This window comes from Oncorhynchus keta, unplaced genomic scaffold (genome assembly GCF_023373465.1).
Source record: "Oncorhynchus keta strain PuntledgeMale-10-30-2019 unplaced genomic scaffold, Oket_V2 Un_contig_23053_pilon_pilon, whole genome shotgun sequence".
In the NCBI taxonomy this organism is placed as follows: Eukaryota; Metazoa; Chordata; class Actinopteri; order Salmoniformes; family Salmonidae; genus Oncorhynchus; species Oncorhynchus keta.
This window is the reverse complement of record NW_026283182.1, coordinates 31965-51516: the sequence shown is the minus strand read 5'-3', so window position 1 is coordinate 51516 and position 19552 is coordinate 31965. Positions and strand designations below refer to the sequence as shown.

Sequence of the window (19552 nt, the reverse complement as noted above, 5' to 3'; positions counted from 1 at the left end):
TAACTACTGTAGCTCCTTAGAGGTGACCAAACCCTCATGTTGAGAGGTAACTAACTAACTACTGTAGCTCCTTAGAGCTGACCAAACCCTCATGTTGAGAGGTAACTAACTAACTAACTACTGTAGCTCCTTAGAGCTGACCAAACCCTCATTTGAGAGGTAACTAACTAACTACTGTAGCTCCTTAGAGCTGACCAAACCCTCATGTTGAGAGGTAACTAACTAACTAACTAACTACTGTAGCTCCTTAGAGCTGACCAAACCCTCATGTTGAGAGGTAACTAACTAACTAACTAACTAGCTAAGCTGACCAAACCCTAAGAGGTAACTAACTAACTACTAACTAGCTCCTTAGAGCTGACCAAACCCTCATGTTGAGAGGTAACTAACTAACTACTGTAGCTCCTTAGCTAACTGAACTACTGAAAACCCTAACTAACTAAGCTAACTGAAAACCCTCATGTTGAACTAACTAACTAACTACTGTAGCTCCTTAGAGCTGACCAAACCCTCATGTTGAGAGGTAACTAACTAACTAACTAACTACTGTAGCTCCTTAGAGCTGACCAAACCCTCATGTTGAGAGGTAACTAACTAACTACTGTAGCTCCTTAGAGCTGACCAAACCCTCATGTTGAGAGGTAACTAACTAACTAACTAACTACTGTAGCTCCTTAGAGCTGACCAAACCCTCATGTTGAGAGGTAACTAACTAACTAACTAACTAACTAACTAACTAACTAACTACTGTAGCTCCTTAGAGCTGACCAAACCCTCATGTTGAGAGGTAACTAACTAACTACTGTAGCTCCTTAGAGCTGACCAAACCCTCATGTTGAGAGGTAACTAACTAACTAACTACTGTAGCTCCTTAGAGCTGACCAAACCCTCATGTTGAGAGGTAACTAACTAACTACTGTAGCTCCTTAGAGCTGACCAAACCCTCATGTTGAGAGGTAACTAACTAACTACTGTAGCTCCTTAGAGCTACCAAACCCTCATGCTAACCTAACTAGAGCTCCTTAGAGCTGACCAAACCCTCATGTTGAGAGGTAACTAACTAACTAACTAGAGCTGACCAAACCCTCATGTTGAGAGGTAACTAACTAACTAACTAACTACTGAGCTAGAGCTGAAAACCCTCATGTTAACTAACTAGTAGCTCCTTAGAGCTAACTAACTAACTACTGTAGCTCCTTAGAGCTGACCAAACCCTCATGTTGAGAGGTAACTAACTAACTAACTACTACTAGCTCCTTAGAGCTGACCAAACCCTCATGTTGAGAGGTAACTAACTAACTACTGTAGCTCCTTAGAGCTGACCAAACCCTCATGTTGAGAGGTAACTAACTAACTAACTAACTACTGTACTCCTTAGAGCTGACCAAACCCTCATGTTGAGAGGTAACTAACAAACTACTGTAGCTCCTTAGAGCTGACCAAACCCTCATGTTGAGAGGTAACTGAGAGGTAACTAACTAACTAACTGACCAAACCCTCATGTTGAGAGGTAACTAACTAACTAACTACTACTGTAGCTCCTTAGAGCTGACCAAACCCTCATGTTGAGAGGTAACTAACTAACTAACTAACTAACTAAGCTGACCAACCCTCATAACTAACTAACTAACTACTGTAGCTCCTTAGAGCTGACCAAACCCTCATGTTGAGAGGTAACTAACTAACTAACTGTAGCTCCTTAGAGGTGACCAAACCCTCATGTTGAGAGGTAACTAACTAACTAACTACTGTAGCTCCTTAGAGCTGACCAAACCCTCATGTTGAGAGGTAACTAACTAACTAACTACTACTAGCTCCTTAGAGGTGACCAAACCCTCATGTTGAGAGGTAACTAACTAACTAACTACTGTAGCTCCTTAGAGCTGACCAAACCCTCATGTTGAGAGGTAACTAACTAACTAACTAACTAACTAACTACTGTAGCTCCTTAGAGCTGACCAAACCCTCATGTTGAGAGGTAACTAACTAACTAACTAACTACTGTAGCTCCTTAGAGCTGACCAAACCCTCATGTTGAGAGGTAACTAACTAACTAACTAACTAACTAACTAACTAACTACTGTAGCTCCTTAGAGCTGACCAAACCCTCATGTTGAGAGGTAACTAACTAACTAACTAACTAACTAACTAACTAACTAACTAACTACTGTAGCTCCTTAGAGCTGACCAAACCCTCATGTTGAGAGGTAACTAACTAACTAACTACTAACTACTGTAGCTCCTTAGAGCTGACCAAACCCTCATGTTGAGAGGTAACTAACTAACTAACTAACTACTGTAGCTCCAAACCCTTAGAGGTGACCAAACCCTCATGTTGAGAGGTAACTAACTAACTAACTACTCATGTTGAGAGGTAACTAACTAGCTCCTTAGAGAGCTGACCAAACCCTCATGTTGAGAGGTAACTAACTAACTAACTAACTACTGTAGCTCCTTAACTAACTAACTAACTAACTACTGTAGCTCCTTAGAGCTGACCAAACCCTCATGTTGAGAGGTAACTAACTAACTAACTAACTACTGTAGCTCCTTAGAGCTGACCAAACCCTCATGTTGAGAGGTAACTAACTAACTAACTAACTACTAACTAACTACTGTAGCTCCTTAGAGCTGACCAAACCCTCATGTTGAGAGGTAACTAACTAACTAACTAACTAACTAACTACTAACTAGAGCTGACCAAACCCTCATGTTGAGAGGTAACTAACTAACTAACTAACTAACTCCTTAGAGCTGACCAAACCCTCATGTTGAGAGGTAACTAACTAACTACTAACTAACTACTGTAGCTCCTTAGAGCTGACCAAACCCTCATGTTGAGAGGTAACTAACTAACTACTGACAAACCCTCATGTTGAGAGGTAACTAACTAGCTCCTTAGAGCTGACCAAACCCTCATGTTGAGAGGTAACTAACTAACTACTGTAGCTCCTTAGAGCTGACCAAACCCTCATGTTGAGAGGGAACAAACTAACTAACTAACTACTGTAGCTCCTTAGAGCTGACCAAACCCTCATGTTGAGAGGGAACAACTAACTAACTACTGTAGCTCCTTAGAGCTAACTAACTACTGTAGCTCCTTAGAGCTGACCAAACCCTCATGTTGAGAGGTAACTAAACTAACTACTGTAGCTCCTTAGAGCTGACCAAACCCTCATGTTGAGAGGTAACTAACTAACTAACTAACTACTGTAGCTCCTTAGAGCTGACCAAACCTCATGTTGAGAGGTAACTAACTAACTACTTAGAGAGCTGACCAAACCCTCATGTTGAGAGGTAACTAACTAACTAACTAACTAACTAACTAACTAACTAACTAACTAACTAACTAACTACTGTAGCTCCTTAGAGCTGACCAAACCCTCATGTTGAGAGGTAACTAACTAACTACTGTAGCTCCTTAGAGCTGACCAAACCCTCATGTTGAGAGGTAACTAACTAACTACTGTAGCTCCTTAGAGCTGACCAAACCCTCATGTTGAGAGGTAACTAACTAACTACTAACTAACTTAGAGCTACCAAAGCTCCTTAGAGGTGACCAAACCCTCATGTTGAGAGGTAACTAACTAACTAACTACTGTAGCTCCTTAGAGCTGACCAAACCCTCACCAAACCCTCATGTTGAGAGGTAACTAACTAACTAACTAACTGTAGCTCCTTAGAGCTGACCAAACCCTCATGTTGAGAGGTAACTAACTAACTAACTAACTAACTAACTAACTACTGTAGCTCCTTAGAGCTGACCAAACCCTCATGTTGAGAGGTAACTAAACTAACTAACTACTGTAGCTCCTTAGAGCTGACCAAACCCTCATGTTGAGAGGTAACTAACTAACTACTAACTAACTACTGTAGCCTGACCAAACCCTACAGGTGACCAAACCCTCATGTTGAGAGGTAACTAACTAACTACTGTAGCTCCTTAGAGCTGACCAAACCCTCATGTTGAGAGGTAACTAACTAACTAACTACTGTAGCTCCTTAGAGCTGACCAAACCCTCATGTTGAGAGGTAGAGCTGACCAAACCCTAACTAACTAACTACTGTAGCTCCTTAGAGCTGACCAAACCCTCATGTTGAGAGGTAACTAACTAACTACTGTAGCTCCTTAGAGCTGACCAAACCCTCATGTTGAGAGGTAACTAACTAACTAACTAACTAACTAACTAACTAACTAACTAACTAACTAACTAACTAACTAACTAAGTAACTAACTAACTACTGTAGCTCCTTAGAGCTGACCAAACCCTCATGTTGAGAACTAACTAACTAACTAACTACTGTAGCTCCTTAGAGCTGACCAAACCCTCATGTTGAGAGGTAACTAACTAACTACTGTAGCTCCTTAGAGCTGACCAAACCCTCATGTTGAGAGGTAACTAACTAACTAACTAACTAACTAACTAACTAACTAACTAACTAACTAACTAACTACTGTAGCTCCTTAGAGCTGACCAAACCCTCATGTTGAGAGGTAACTAACTAACTAACTAAGCTCCTTAACTGACCAAACCCTCACTAACTAACTAACTAACTCATGTTGAGACTAACTAACTAACTAACTACTGACCAAACCCTGTAGCTCCTTAGAGCTGACCAAACCCTCATGTTGAGAGGTAACTAACTAACTAACTAACTAACTAAACTAACTAACTAACTAACTAACTAACTAACTAACTAACTAACTACTGTAGCTCCTTAGAGCTGACCAAACCCTCATGTTGAGAGGTAACTAACTAACTACTGTAGCTCCTTAGAGCTGACCAAACCCTCATGTTGAGAGGTAACTAACTAACTACTGTAGCTCCTTAGAGCTGACCAAACCCTCATGTTGAGAGGTAACTAACTAACTAACTAACTAACTAACTAACTAACTAACTACTGTAGCTCCTTAGAGCTGACCAAACCCTCATGTTGAGAGGTAACTAACATAACTAACTAACTAACTAACCAACTAACTCATTAACTAACTAACTACTGTAGCTCCTTAGAGCTGACCAAACCCTCATGTTGAGAGGTAACTAACTAACTAACTAAACCCTGTTGAGCTCCTTAGCTCCTTAGAGTGACCAAACCCTCATGTTGAGAGGTAACTAACTAACTACTGTAGCTCCTTAGAGCTGTGACCAAACCCTCATGTTGAAACCCTCATGAGAGGTAACTAACTAACTAACTAACTACTGTAGCTCCTAGCTAGAGCTGACCAAACCCTCATGTTGAGAGGTAACTAACTAACTACTGTAGCTCCTTAGAGCTGACAACTACCCCAAACCCTCATGTTGAGAGGTCATGTTGAGAGGTAACTAACTAACTACTGTAGCTCCTTAGAGCTGACCAAACCCTCATGTTGAGAGGTAACTAACTAACTACTGTAGCTCCTTAGAGCTGACCAAACCCTCATGTTGAGAGGTAACTAACTAACTAACTAACTACTAAGCTGAAAACCCTCAAGAGGTAACTAACTAACTAACTAACTAACTAGAGCTGACCAAACCCTCATGCTAACTAACTAACTAACTAGCTCCTTAGAGCTGACCAAACCCTCATGTTGAGAGGTAACTAACTAACTACTGTCAGCTGAGAGGTAACTAACTAACTACTAGCTCCTTAGAGCTGACCAAACCCTCATGTTGAGAGGTAACTAACTAACTACTGTAGCTCCTTAGAGCTGACCAAACCCTCATGTTGAGAGGTAACTAACTAACTACTGTAGCTCCTTAGAGCTGACCAAACCCTCATGTTGAGAGGTAACTAACTAACTACTCTAGCTGACCAAACCCTAGAGAGGTAACTAACTAACTAACTAACTAACTACTGAGCCAAACCAAACCCTCATGTTGAGAGGTAACTAACTAACTAACTAACTACTGTAGCTCCTTAGAGCTGACCAAACCCTCATGTTGAGAGGTAACTAACTAACTAACTAACTAACTAACTAACTACTGTAGCTCCTTAGAGCTGACCAAACCCTCATGTTGAGAGGTAACTAACTAACTACTGTAGCTCCTTAGAGCTGACCAAACCCTCATGTTGAGAGGTAACTAACTAACTACTGTAGCTCCTTAGAGCTGACCAAACCCTCATGTTGAGAGGTAACTAACTAACTACTGTAGCTCCTTAGAGCTGACCAAACCCTCATGTTGAGAGGTAACTAACTAACTACTGTAGCTCCTTAGAGCTGACCAAACCCTCATGTTGAGAGGTAACTAACTAACTACTGTAGCTCCTTAGAGCTGACCAAACCCTCATGTTGAGAGGTAACTAACTAACTAACTAACTAACTAACTAACTAACTAACTAACTACTGTAGCTCCTTAGAGCTGACCAAACCCTCATGTTGAGAGGTAACTAACTAACTACTGTAGCTCCTTAGAGCTGACCAAACCCTCATGTTGAGAGGTAACTAACTAACTAACTAACTAACTAGCTCCTTAGAGCTGACCAAACCCTCATGTTGAGAGAGCTGACCAAACCCTCAACTAACTAACTAACTAACTAACTAACTAACTAACTACTGTAGCTCCTTAGAGCTGACCAAACCCTCATGTTGAGAGGTAACTAACTAACTACTACTGTAGCTCCTTAGAGCTGACCAAACCCTCATGTTGAGAGGTAACTAACTAACTAACTAGCTCCTTAGACTACCAAACCCTCATGTAGCTCCTACTAGAGCTGACCAAACCCTCATGTTGAGAGGTAACTAACTAACTAACTAACTACTAACTAACTAACTAGAGCTGACCAAACCCTCATGTTGAGAGGTAACTAACTAACTACTGAGCTCCTTAGAGCTGACCAAACCCTCATGTTGAGAGGTAACTAACTAACTAACTAACTACTACTAGCTCCTTAGAGGTGACCAAACCCTCATGTTGAGAGGTAACTAACTAACTACTGTAGCTCCTTAGAGCTGACCAAACCCTCATGTTGAGAGGTAACTAACTAACTACTGTAGCTAGCTCCTTAGAGCTGACCAAACCCTCATGTTGAGAGGTAACTAACTAACTACTACTGTAGCTCCTTAGAGCTGACCAAACCCTCATGTTGAGAGGTAACTAACTAACTACTGTAGCTAGAGCTGACCAAACCCTCATAACTAACTAACTACTGTAGCTCCTGAACTAACTCCTTAGCTCCTTAGAGCTGACCAAACCCTCATGTTGAGAGGTAACTAACTAACTACTGTAGCTCCTTAGAGCTGACCAAACCCTCATGTTGAGAGGTAACTAACTAACTACTAACTACTGTAGCTCCTTAGAGCTGACCAAGACCCTCATGTTGAGAGGTAACTAACTAACTACTGTAGCTCCTTAGAGCTGACCAAACCCTCATGTTGAGAGGTAACTAACTAACTACTGTAGCTCCTTAGAGCTGACCAAACCCTCATGTTGAGAGAGTAAAACCCTAACTAACTAACTAACTACTGTAGCTCCTTAGAGCTGACCAAACCCTCATGTTGAGAGGTAACTAACTAACTAACTAACTACTGTAGCTAACCTTAGCTCCTTAGAGCTGACCAAACCCTCATGTTGAGAGGTAACTAACTAACTAACTAACTACTGTAGCTAACTACTCATGTAGCTCCTTAGAGCTGACCAAACCCTCATGTTGAGAGGTAACTAACTAACTACTGTAGCTCCTTAGAGCTGACCAAACCCTCATGTTGAGAGGTAACTAACTAACTAACTAACTACTGTAGCTCCTTAGAGCTGACCAAACCCTCATGTTGAGAGGTAACTAACTAACTACTGTAGCTCCTTAGAGCTGACCAAACCCTCATGTTGAGAGGTAACCAAACCTCAACTACTGTGCTCCTTGAGCTGACCAAACCCTCATGTTGAGAGGTAACTAACTAACTACTACTGTAGCTCCTTAGAGCTGACCAAACCCTCATGTTGAGAGGTAACTAACTAACTACTGTAGCTCCTTAGAGGTGACCAAACCCTCATGTTGAGAGGTAACTAACTAACTAACTAACTACTGTAGCTCCTTAGAGGTGACCAAACCCTCATGTTGAGAGGTAACTAACTAACTAACTACTGTAGCTCCTTAGAGCTGACCAAACCCTCATGTTGAGAGGTAACTAACTAACTACTGTAGCTCCTTAGAGCTGACCAAACCCTCATGTTGAGAGGTAACTAACTAACTAACTACTGTAGCTCCTTAGAGCTGACCAAACCCTCATGTTGAGAGGTAACTAACTAACTAACTAACTAACTAACTAACTAACTAACTACTGTAGCTCCTTAGAGCTGACCAAACCCTCATGTTGAGAGGTAACTAACTAACTACTGTAGCTCCTTAGAGCTGACCAAACCCTCATGTTGAGAGGTAACTAACTAACTAACTAACTACTGTAGCTCCTTAGAGCTGACCAAACCCTCATGTTGAGAGGTAACTAACTAACTACTGTAGCTCCTTAGAGCTGACCAAACCCTCATGTTGAGAGGTAACTAACTAACTACTGTAGCTCCTTAGAGCTGACCAAACCCTCATGTTGAGAGGTAACTAACTAACTACTGTAGCTCCTTAGAGCTGACCAAACCCTCATGTTGAGAGGTAACTAACTAACTACTGTAGCTCCTTAGAGCTGACCAAACCCTCATGTTGAGAGGTAACTAACTAACTACTGTAGCTCCTTAGAGGTGACCAAACCCTCATGTTGAGAGGTAACTAACTAACTAACTAACTACTGTAGCTCCTTAGAGGTGACCAAACCCTCATGTTGAGAGGTAACTAACTAACTACTAACTAGCTCCTTAGAGCTGACCAAACCCTCATTTGAGAGGTAACTAACTAACTACTGTAGCTCCTTAGAGCTGACCAAACCCTCATTTGAGAGGTAACTAACTAACTACTGTAGCTCCTTAGAGGTGACCAAACCCTCATGTTGAGAGGTAACTAACTAACTACTGTAGCTCCTTAGAGCTGACCAAACCCTCATTTGAGAGGTAACTAACTAACTACTATAGCTCCTTAGAGCTGACCAAACCCTCATTTGAGAGGTAACTAACTAACTACTGTAGCTCCTTAGAGCTGACCACACAGTAGAGGGTGCTATTGGTATACTGTTGTGATTCAGAAACTAACGTTCTGTAAACCGTGTTGAATGTTAAACTGGTGCTGTTTGCTTATCAAATACAGTCAGCCAACTTTTATTAAAGGTGTATTCATTGATTCAAAATGATCTGGCTTGTAATGATGGTCAGTGTTTAGTGTTCAGGGCTGACAGTGTTTCACACACATCTCTCATAAATGCCGATTCATAGTAAGTAGCCTATGTGTGTGTGTGTGTGTGTGTGTGTGTGTGTGTGTGTGTGTGTGTGTGTGTGTGTGTGTGTGTGTGTGTGTGTGTGTGTGTGTGTGTGTGTGTGTGTGAGGATAATCAATACTTAGCCCCATGCCAGCCAGAGCAGCAGGGTCCTTCCTCTCCTCCCTCCATATTTAACCCCTCTCCCCTTCAAGTCACTTGACACAACCCACGTTTTGGAATTCAGAAATCCTTCTCCAAATTCTGATTCTAATTTTAGATCACACAGTACATTGTACTAAATAGATTCTACACCCCTAGACATCCCGGAGCAGGCTGCGGGACACATTTTTCTCACTGTGGGGTGTAATTCCAGAGACGACAAATGGTCTATTTGTGTAGAAATCATTCCTGGATGGGGTGAGACGCCTCCGTGGTATGCACAGTGTTGGAGAATGGAGGAGGAGGACTGCCAGCTAGCTCGCTTTGTCTTTCTTTCTCCCTCCTCTTTCCCCCTGTTTCTTCCCCTCTCCCTTTTCCCGCTCTGTCCTTCCTCTCAATCGCTCTGGGTGATTTTTGTGTGTTATTTGTTGTTGTTTGTTTCTTGTATTTATTGTGGAGAGAGACATAGTTGTGTTTACTCAGAATGTGAGCAGCTGACATTGAGCCAGCGTTTCTTGTATTTATTGTGGAGAGAGACATAGTTGTGTTTACTCAGAATGTGAGCAGCTGACATTGAGCCAGCGTTTCTTGTATTTATTGTGGAGAGAGACATAGTTGTGTTTACTCAGAATGTGAGCAGCTGACATTGAGCCAGCGTTTCTTGTATTTATTGTGGAGAGAGACATAGTTGTGTATACTCAGAATGTGAGCAGCTGACATTGAGCCAGCGTTTCTTGTATTTATTGCGGAGAGAGACATAGTTGTGTTTACTCAGAATGTGAGCAGCTGACATTGAGCCAGCGTTTCTTGTATTTATTGCGGAGAGAGACATAGTTGTGTTTACTCAGAATGTGAGCAGCTGACATTGAGCCAGCGTTTCTTGTATTTATTGTGGAGAGAGACATAGTTGTGTTTACTCAGAATGTGAGCAGCTGACATTGAGCCAGCGTTTCTTGTATTTATTGTAGAGAGAGACATAGTTGTGTTTACTCAGAATGTGAGCAGCTGACATTGAGCCAGCGTTTCTTGTATTTATTGTGGAGAGAGACATAGTTGTGTTTACTCAGAATGTGAGCAGCTGACATTGAGCCAGCGTTTCTTGTATTTATTGTGGAGAGAGACATAGTTGTGTTTACTCAGAATGTGAGCAGCTGACATTGAGCCAGCGTTTCTTGTATTTATTGTGGAGAGAGACATAGTTGTGTTTACTCAGAATGTGAGCAGCTGACATTGAGCCAGCGTTTCTTGTATTTATTGTGGAGAGAGACATAGTTGTGTTTACTCAGAATGTGAGCAGCTGACATTGAGCCAGCGTTTCTTGTATTTATTGTGGAGAGAGACATAGTTGTGTTTACTCAGAATGTGAGCAGCTGACATTGAGCCAGCGTTTCTTGTATTTATTGTGGAGAGAGACATAGTTGTGTTTACTCAGAATGTGAGCAGCTTTACTCAGAATGTGAGCAGCTGACATTGAGCCAGCGTTTCTTGTATTTATTGTGGAGAGAGACATAGTTGTGTTTACTCAGAATGTGAGCAGCTGACATTGAGCCAGCGTTTCTTGTATTTATTGTGGAGAGAGACATAGTTGTGTTTACTCAGAATGTGAGCAGCTGACATTGAGCCAGCGTTTCTTGTATTTATTGTGGAGAGAGACATAGTTGTGTATACTCAGAATGTGAGCAGCTGACATTGAGCCAGCGTTTCTTGTATTTATTGTGGAGAGAGACATAGTTGTGTATACTCAGAATGTGAGCAGCTGACATTGAGCCAGCGTTTCTTGTATTTATTGTGGAGAGAGACATAGTTGTGTATACTCAGAATGTGAGCAGCTGACATTGAGCCAGCGTTTCTTGTATTTATTGTGGAGAGAGACATAGTTGTGTATACTCAGAATGTGAGCAGCTGACATTGAGCCAGCGTTTCTTGTATTTATTGTGGAGAGAGACATAGTTGTGTATACTCAGAATGTGAGCAGCTGACATTGAGCCAGCGTTTCTTGTATTTATTGTGGAGAGAGACATAGTTGTGTTTACTCAGAATGTGAGCAGCTGACATTGAGCCAGCGTTTCTTGTATTTATTGTGGAGAGAGACATAGTTGTGTTTACTCAGAATGTGAGCAGCTGACATTGAGCCAGCGTTTCTTGTATTTATTGTGGAGAGAGACATAGTTGTGTTTACTCAGAATGTGAGCAGCTGACATTGAGCCAGCGTTTCTTGTATTTATTGTGGAGAGAGACATAGTTGTGTATACTCAGAATGTGAGCAGCTGACATTGAGCCAGCGTTTCTTGTATTTATTGTGGAGAGAGACATAGTTGTGTTTACTCAGAATGTGAGCAGCTGACATTGAGCCAGCGTTTCTTGTATTTATTGTGGAGAGAGACATAGTTGTGTTTACTCAGAATGTGAGCAGCTGACATTGAGCCAGCGTTTCTTGTATTTATTGTGGAGAGAGACATAGTTGTGTTTACTCAGAATGTGAGCAGCTGACATTGAGCCAGCGTTTCTTGTATTTATTGTGGAGAGAGACATAGTTGTGTTTACTCAGAATGTGAGCAGCTGACATTGAGCCAGCGTTTCTTGTATTTATTGTGGAGAGAGACATAGTTGTGTTTACTCAGAATGTGAGCAGCTGACATTGAGCCAGCGTTTCTTGTATTTATTGTGGAGAGAGACATAGTTGTGTTTACTCAGAATGTGAGCAGCTGACATTGAGCCAGCGTTTCTTGTATTTATTGTGGAGAGAGACATAGTTGTGTTTACTCAGAATGTAAGCAGCTGACATTGAGCCAGCGTTTCTTGTATTTATTGTGGAGAGAGACATAGTTGTGTTTACTCAGAATGTGAGCAGCTGACATTGAGCCAGCGTTTCTTGTATTTATTGTGGAGAGAGACATAGTTGTGTATACTCAGAATGTAAGCAGCTGACATTGAGCCAGCGTGTGTTCTTGTATTTATTGTGGAGAGAGACATAGTTGTGTATACTCAGAATGTGAGCAGCTGACATTGAGCCAGCGTTTCTTGTATTTATTGTGGAGAGAGACATAGTTGTGTATACTCAGAATGTGAGCAGCTGACATTGAGCCAGCGTTTCTTGTATTTATTGTGGAGAGAGACATAGTTGTGTTTACTCAGAATGTGAGCAGCTGACATTGAGCCAGCGTTTCTTGTATTTATTGTGGAGAGAGACATAGTTGTGTATACTCAGAATGTGAGCAGCTGACATTGAGCCAGCGTTTCTTGTATTTATTGTGGAGAGAGACATAGTTGTGTATACTCAGAATGTGAGCAGCTGACATTGAGCCAGCGTTTCTTGTATTTATTGTGGAGAGAGACATAGTTGTGTTTACTCAGAATGTGAGCAGCTGACATTGAGCCAGCGTTTCTTGTATTTATTGTGGAGAGAGACATAGTTGTGTTTACTCAGAATGTGAGCAGCTGACATTGAGCCAGCGTTTCTTGTATTTATTGTGGAGAGAGACATAGTTGTGTATACTCAGAATGTGAGCAGCTGACATTGAGCCAGCGTTTCTTGTATTTATTGTGGAGAGAGACATAGTTGTGTATACTCAGAATGTGAGCAGCTGACATTGAGCCAGCGTTTCTTGTATTTATTGTGGAGAGAGACATAGTTGTGTTTACTCAGAATGTGAGCAGCTGACATTGAGCCAGCGTTTCTTGTATTTATTGTGGAGAGAGACATAGTTGTGTTTACTCAGAATGTGAGCAGCTGACATTGAGCCAGCGTTTCTTGTATTTATTGTGGAGAGAGACATAGTTGTGTTTACTCAGAATGTGAGCAGCTGACATTGAGCCAGCGTTTCTTGTATTTATTGTGGAGAGAGACATAGTTGTGTTTACTCAGAATGTGAGCAGCTGACATTGAGCCAGCGTTTCTTGTATTTATTGTGGAGAGAGACATAGTTGTGTTTACTCAGAATGTGAGCAGCTGACATTGAGCCAGCATTTCTTGTATTTATTGTGGAGAGAGACATAGTTGTGTTTACTCAGAATGTGAGCAGCTGACATTGAGCCAGCGTTTCTTGTATTTATTGTGGAGAGAGACATAGTTGTGTTTACTCAGAATGTGAGCAGCTGACATTGAGCCAGCGTTTCTTGTATTTATTGTGGAGAGAGACATAGTTGTGTTTACTCAGAATGTGAGCAGCTGACATTGAGCCAGCGTTTCTTGTATTTATTGTGGAGAGAGACATAGTTGTGTATACTCAGAATGTGAGCAGCTGACATTGAGCCAGCGTTTCTTGTATTTATTGTGGAGAGAGACATAGTTGTGTTTACTCAGAATGTGAGCAGCTGACATTGAGCCAGCGTTTCTTGTATTTATTGTGGAGAGAGACATAGTTGTGTTTACTCAGAATGTGAGCAGCTGACATTGAGCCAGCGTTTCTTGTATTTATTGTGGAGAGAGACATAGTTGTGTATTCTCAGAATGTGAGCAGCTGACATTGAGCCAGCGTTTCTTGTATTTATTGTGGAGAGAGACATAGTTGTGTTTACTCAGAATGTGAGCAGCTGACATTGAGCCAGCGTTTCTTGTATTTATTGTGGAGAGAGACATAGTTGTGTTTACTCAGAATGTGAGCAGCTGACATTGAGCCAGCGTTTCTTGTATTTATTGTGGAGAGAGACATAGTTGTGTATTCTCAGAATGTGAGCAGCTGACATTGAGCCAGCGTTTCTTGTATTTATTGTGGAGAGAGACATAGTTGTGTTTACTCAGAATGTGAGCAGCTGACATTGAGCCAGCGTTTCTTGTATTTATTGTGGAGAGAGACATAGTTGTGTATTCTCAGAATGTGAGCAGCTGACATTGAGCCAGCGTTTCTTGTATTTATTGTGGAGAGAGACATAGTTGTGTTTACTCAGAATGTGAGCAGCTGACATTGAGCCAGCGTTTCTTGTATTTATTGTGGAGAGAGACATAGTTGTGTTTACTCAGAATGTGAGCAGCTGACATTGAGCCAGCGTTTCTTGTATTTATTGTGGAGAGAGACATAGTTGTGTTTACTCAGAATGTGAGCAGCTGACATTGAGCCAGCGTTTCTTGTATTTATTGTGGAGAGAGACATAGTTGTGTATTCTCAGAATGTGAGCAGCTGACATTGAGCCAGCGTTTCTTGTATTTATTGTGGAGAGAGACATAGTTGTGTATACTCAGAATGTGAGCAGCTGACATTGAGCCAGCGTTTCTTGTATTTATTGTGGAGAGAGACATAGTTGTGTATACTCAGAATGTGAGCAGCTGACATTGAGCCAGCGTTTCTTGTATTTATTGTGGAGAGAGACATAGTTGTGTTTACTCAGAATGTGAGCAGCTGACATTGAGCCAGCGTTTCTTGTATTTATTGTGGAGAGAGACATAGTTGTGTTTACTCAGAATGTGAGCAGCTGACATTGAGCCAGTGTTTCTTGATTTCTCTGTGTTTCAGACAAGCTAACGTTTGTAGGCTTCAAGGGCACTTTTCGACCTGACTGGGTCCGCATGGAGGTGAATGAGGAGAGAGCTAAGATCCATCAAGTCCTCCCTATCCCTGTGGTCAAGAAGATTAAGCTATGAAGGAGAGAGGAGAGGAGGAACTAGGTGTAGTGGGGGGCACACAAGAGACTACACCTCCCACACAACACACACGCACTGCCCCTAGGACTGGAGTAGGTGAAAGTTGTTCCTATAACTACTGGTCCAAGATCAGATGTTTTTCACCACTAAAGATTAATTAAGGTAATCTGATCCTAGATCTGTGGTTCGGGACAGTTTCAGCCCGGTGCTACAGAGTGTGGGCCGGCCAATCAAACGCATGCGTTTTTCTGTCACCTATCAACTTTCCCGCCATGCAGGTCTCTGTTTATGTGACAATGTTGACTATGTGAGTGATTCGACTGTATTGTTCGTTTGACTATACTTGACTTTTAAAACGCGAGAAGAGAGAAAAAATTACCAACAAATATTCCTTGTTTTTCATCCTACTCAGAGACAGATTTCCTAAATGTTTGCACCTGTGTTTTCCAGTGGGAAGTTAACGTTGTTTAACACAATAGAACAAAAATGTAGACCAATGAAGTAGAAGTGAGAAAGAGATTACCTGACTTTTAAAGTAGAACCAAAAGGTAAATTACAGGTTAAAAGCCCAGTGTGGCCAAAAACGTGATTTTACAGTATTTTATATATATTTCCACACTGAGGTTGGAATAATACTGTGAAATGATGATAATGCCCTTTTAGTGTGGGAGCTGTTTGAAAAGACCACCTGAAATTTCAGCCTGTTTTGGTGGGATGGAGTTTTGGCCTGCCTGCTGACATCACCATTAGTTAATAGACCAATAACGGAGAGAGTTACAAACCAGTTACAAACCTCTCTGCCAATTACAGCTAGACCACACCCAGCCAGTCCTAGCTAAATCCTTGCTTCAGAAATTGCTCTTTGTTAATTAAGAAGCTATTTGTATTACTTTTTGACCATTTTAATTCAAAACAATCACTTAATTGTTACCAAGAAATTATTTGATATTGAGGTAAAAACAGCTGCATTGGGCCTTTTTAAGATGAACATAAAAAACGTATAGGTACATTATGAGATATATTTACCCTTCTACTGGATAAAAAGCAGGTGCAGACATTTAGTCCATCTGTCCGGAAGATTCCATTCCAGAGAAGCTGTTTCCCTGTGTTTTATGTGAGGGCTCTTGATCGCTTACTTGATATTGTGTAATGTTTGGTTTCATATAACTGTTCATGTGGTCCATCGGTCTGTTTTATTAAACATACCAGTATGTAAAGAAACCTCAAAATTATCCTGAATATATCCAAGGACATTTTTTGGTCACTTCTAAAGTGCTATCTGGTCTTAGACAATACTCCCAAATCAAAACTTTAAATGTTATTTAAGCAATTTATATATTGATTCTAAATTGGCGATTTTTCTTCAAATCTGGCAAGAATCTGATAAACGTTTCCCTTCGCCCGAAATAGCTGGTCTTTTTTCGGACGTGATAGTTGTTAGTGTTTTCTATGTTTAAATGTGTTTTTAAAAATTCCTCAGATTGATAACAGAGATATATTTTATACTTATTTATTGTACAGACATAATTGAACAAAATCTACAAGGGACATCTTTTGAGTTGTACTGTATTCTGGTCCTGAATTGTATGTAAGAATAATAATACTATAACATTTAAAACAATCCTACTAAACACTGCTATGGCATAATATCATCCTAGTTACCGCAATGTTTTGTTTTAACCCTACACTAAATGGATGTGATGTATTATACATGACTTGGGCTTGTAAAGTAATTCAATCTCATGACTTAAAATGTTTGAATGACTTTTGTACATAAATAAATGAATAAGTGAATTTATAAGCCTGTGTGTGTGAAGCCCAATAAAGGCTTTCTGCACAGAAACACCAGTTAACGTTGCAGTAATACATTTCTCATGTTCTACTACCTGTTATTCAATTATTGTTTGAACCAAGAAACACATCAGTTCCACATTTCAACCATTAGCCTACACATTTGAACAGACACTTTGGTTTGGGGTTGTCCCAAATGGCACCCTATTCCCAATGAGCCCTGGTCAAAAGTAGCGCACTAGGTAACAGGGTGCCATTTGGGTTGCTATCCTAGCAGCATTAATGGAGAAGTTAATGGGGTCTGCAGGTTGGAATTACTATCAGCAAGGGGCAATGGTTGGCTCCAGCCCCGTTGGTTCTCATGTGCTGGTTCCTTTGTGTGCGTGTGTGAGCACAGCGTAAAGGGTGTGGCTCCCAGGCCCATTATAAATCATTGTGGAATGCTGAGCTATGCTCACATGCTGAGAGAGAGAGAGCGCTAGAGAGGACTAGTTAAGTGGAGGCCTCCAGCTCTGGACCTCAGTAACCCTCTAAAACTGTAAAACATCACAAGGATGGGGCTCTGTTGGCTTACATGAAGGAAAAAATCAGACGCCCAATATTAAATCAGAACAACAATACTAACAGAACGTGTCTTGGTTATAGCAGCTTAATGCTGAACTGATTGAATCCAGCCCAAGTATTATATCACAACAATACTAACAGAACGTGTCTTGGTTATAGCAGCTTAATGCTGAACTGATTGAATCCAGCCCAAGTATTATATCAGAACAATACTAACAGAACGTGTCTTGGTTATAGCAGCTTAATGCTGAACTGATTGAATCCAGCCCAAGTATTATATCACAACAATACTAACAGAACGTGTCTTGGTTATAGCAGCTTAATGCTGAACTGATTGAATCCAGCCCAAGTATTATATCACAACAATACTAACAGAACGTGTCTTGGTTATAGCAGCTTAATGCTGAACTGATTGAATCCAGCCCAAGTATTATATCACAACAATACTAACAGAACGTGTCTTGGTTATAGCAGCTTAATGCTGAACTGATTGAATCTAGGCTTAACACCATTATTTCCAGTCCACCTGCGTTTAGACATGCCAGACGGGATATACAGAACATGACAATACAAATCCCAACATAGTTGGAGTCTGTAGGGACAGGCGTAGAGTCCACCACGTTATGGGGCTATGAGTCTGTAGGGACAGGCGTAGAGTCCACCACGTTATGGGGCTATGAGTCTGTAGGGACAGGCAGATAGTCATGTAGAGTCCACTGCGTTATGGGGCTATGAGTCTGTAGGGACAGGCAGATAGTCATGTAGAGTCCACTGCGTTATGGGGCAGGCAGTCAGAGTCTGTATGAGTCTGGAGGGACAGGCGTCATGTTGAGTCCACAGGCACCACCACATTATGTTATGGGGCTATGAGTCTGTAGGTCTGTAACAGGCAGATAGTCATGTAGAGTCCACTGCGTTATGGGGCTATGAGTCTGGAGGGACAGGCAGATAGTCATGTAGAGTCCACTGCATGTTATGGGGCTATGAGTCTGGGGACAGGGACAGGCAGTCATGTTGAGTCCACCACATTATGGGGCTATGAGTCTGTAGGGACAGGCAGTCATGTTGAGTCCACCACATTATGGGGCTATGAGTCTGTAGGGACAGGCAGATAGTCATGGGGCTAGAGTCCACTGCCACCACATTATGTTATGGGGCTATGAGTCTGTAGGAACAGGCAGATAGTCATGGGGCTAGAGTCCACTGCGTTATGGGGCTCATGAGTCTGGGGCTAGGGTCTGACAGGCAGTCATGTTGAGTCCACCACATTATGGGGCTATGAGTCTGTAGGGACAGGCAGTCATGTTGAGTCCACCACATTATGGGGCTATGAGTCTGTAGGGACAGGCAGTCATGTTGAGTCCACCACATTATGGGGCTATGAGTCTGGAGGGACAGGCAGTCATGTTGAGTCCACCACATTATGGGGCTATGAGTCTGTAGGGACAGGGAGTCATGTTGAGTCCACCACATTATGGGGCTATGAGTCTGGAGGGACAGGCAGTCATGTTGAGTCCACCACATTATGGGGCTATGAGTCTGGAGGGACAGGCAGTCATGTTGAGTCCACCACATTATGGGGCTATGAGTCTGGAGGGACAGGCAGTCATGTTGAGTCCACCACATTATGGGGCTATGAGTCTGTAGGGACAGGCAGTCATGTTGAGTCCACCACATTATGGGGCTATGAGTCTGGAGGGACAGGCAGTCATGTTGAGTCCACCACATTATGGGGCTATGAGTCTGGAGGGACAGGCAGTCATGTTGAGTCCACCACATTATGGGGCTATGAGTCTGGAGGGACAGGCAGTCATGTTGAGTCCACCACATTATGGGGCTATGAGTCTGGAGGGACAGGCAGTCATGTTGAGTCCACCACATTATGGGGCTATGAGTCTGGAGGGACAGGCAGTCATGTTGAGTCCACCACATTATGGGGCTATGAGTCTGGAGGGACAGGCAGATAGCCCCATAACGCAGTGGACTCAACATTTGTTGCTCCTTCCAAGACGAATTTGTTCAACCCCCCCTTCAGGGATGTGTCAGACAGCCACGCCAGAATAAGAAGTGTGAGAAATGGAAAGAGGAGGAAAATAGTAAGAGGACGAACAGAGGGAATGTCTCCGTTCACACATATTACTCCCCCAAAAAGCAACCCATTAACTTAACAGGACTGACAAAGAAAA

The 19552-nt window shown here is 41.9% G+C and overlaps 1 protein-coding gene and 1 long non-coding RNA gene across 8 annotated transcripts in view; both read left to right on the top strand.

Moving 5' to 3' along the window:
- The window catches only part of LOC118382308 (cell migration-inducing and hyaluronan-binding protein), a 91398-nt gene extending 74539 nt beyond the window's left edge, over nt 1–16859 (top strand). For both annotated transcript variants that reach the window (XM_052505268.1, XM_052505267.1), the window contains one exon: nt 14884–16859. In XM_052505268.1, coding sequence (XP_052361228.1) covers nt 14884–14926 — 43 coding nt within the window. In that variant the 3' untranslated portion in view covers nt 14927–16859. The remainder of the gene's footprint in view (nt 1–14883) is intronic.
- On the top strand, nt 3–8959 carry LOC127921680 (uncharacterized). Of its 6 annotated transcripts, none has more exons than XR_008109313.1 (5): nt 3–159; nt 843–956; nt 3298–3506; nt 4342–4495; nt 7924–8756. It is a non-coding gene; the product is annotated as an uncharacterized LOC127921680 (long non-coding RNA). The 6 variants fall into 6 exon arrangements; XR_008109311.1 differs by lacking the exon at nt 3–159 and adding an exon at nt 8864–8959 and having other exon boundaries at nt 475–956; nt 7924–8690; XR_008109315.1 differs by lacking the exons at nt 3–159; nt 843–956 and adding an exon at nt 475–641.
- Nucleotides 16860–19552: the final 2693 nt, after the last annotated feature.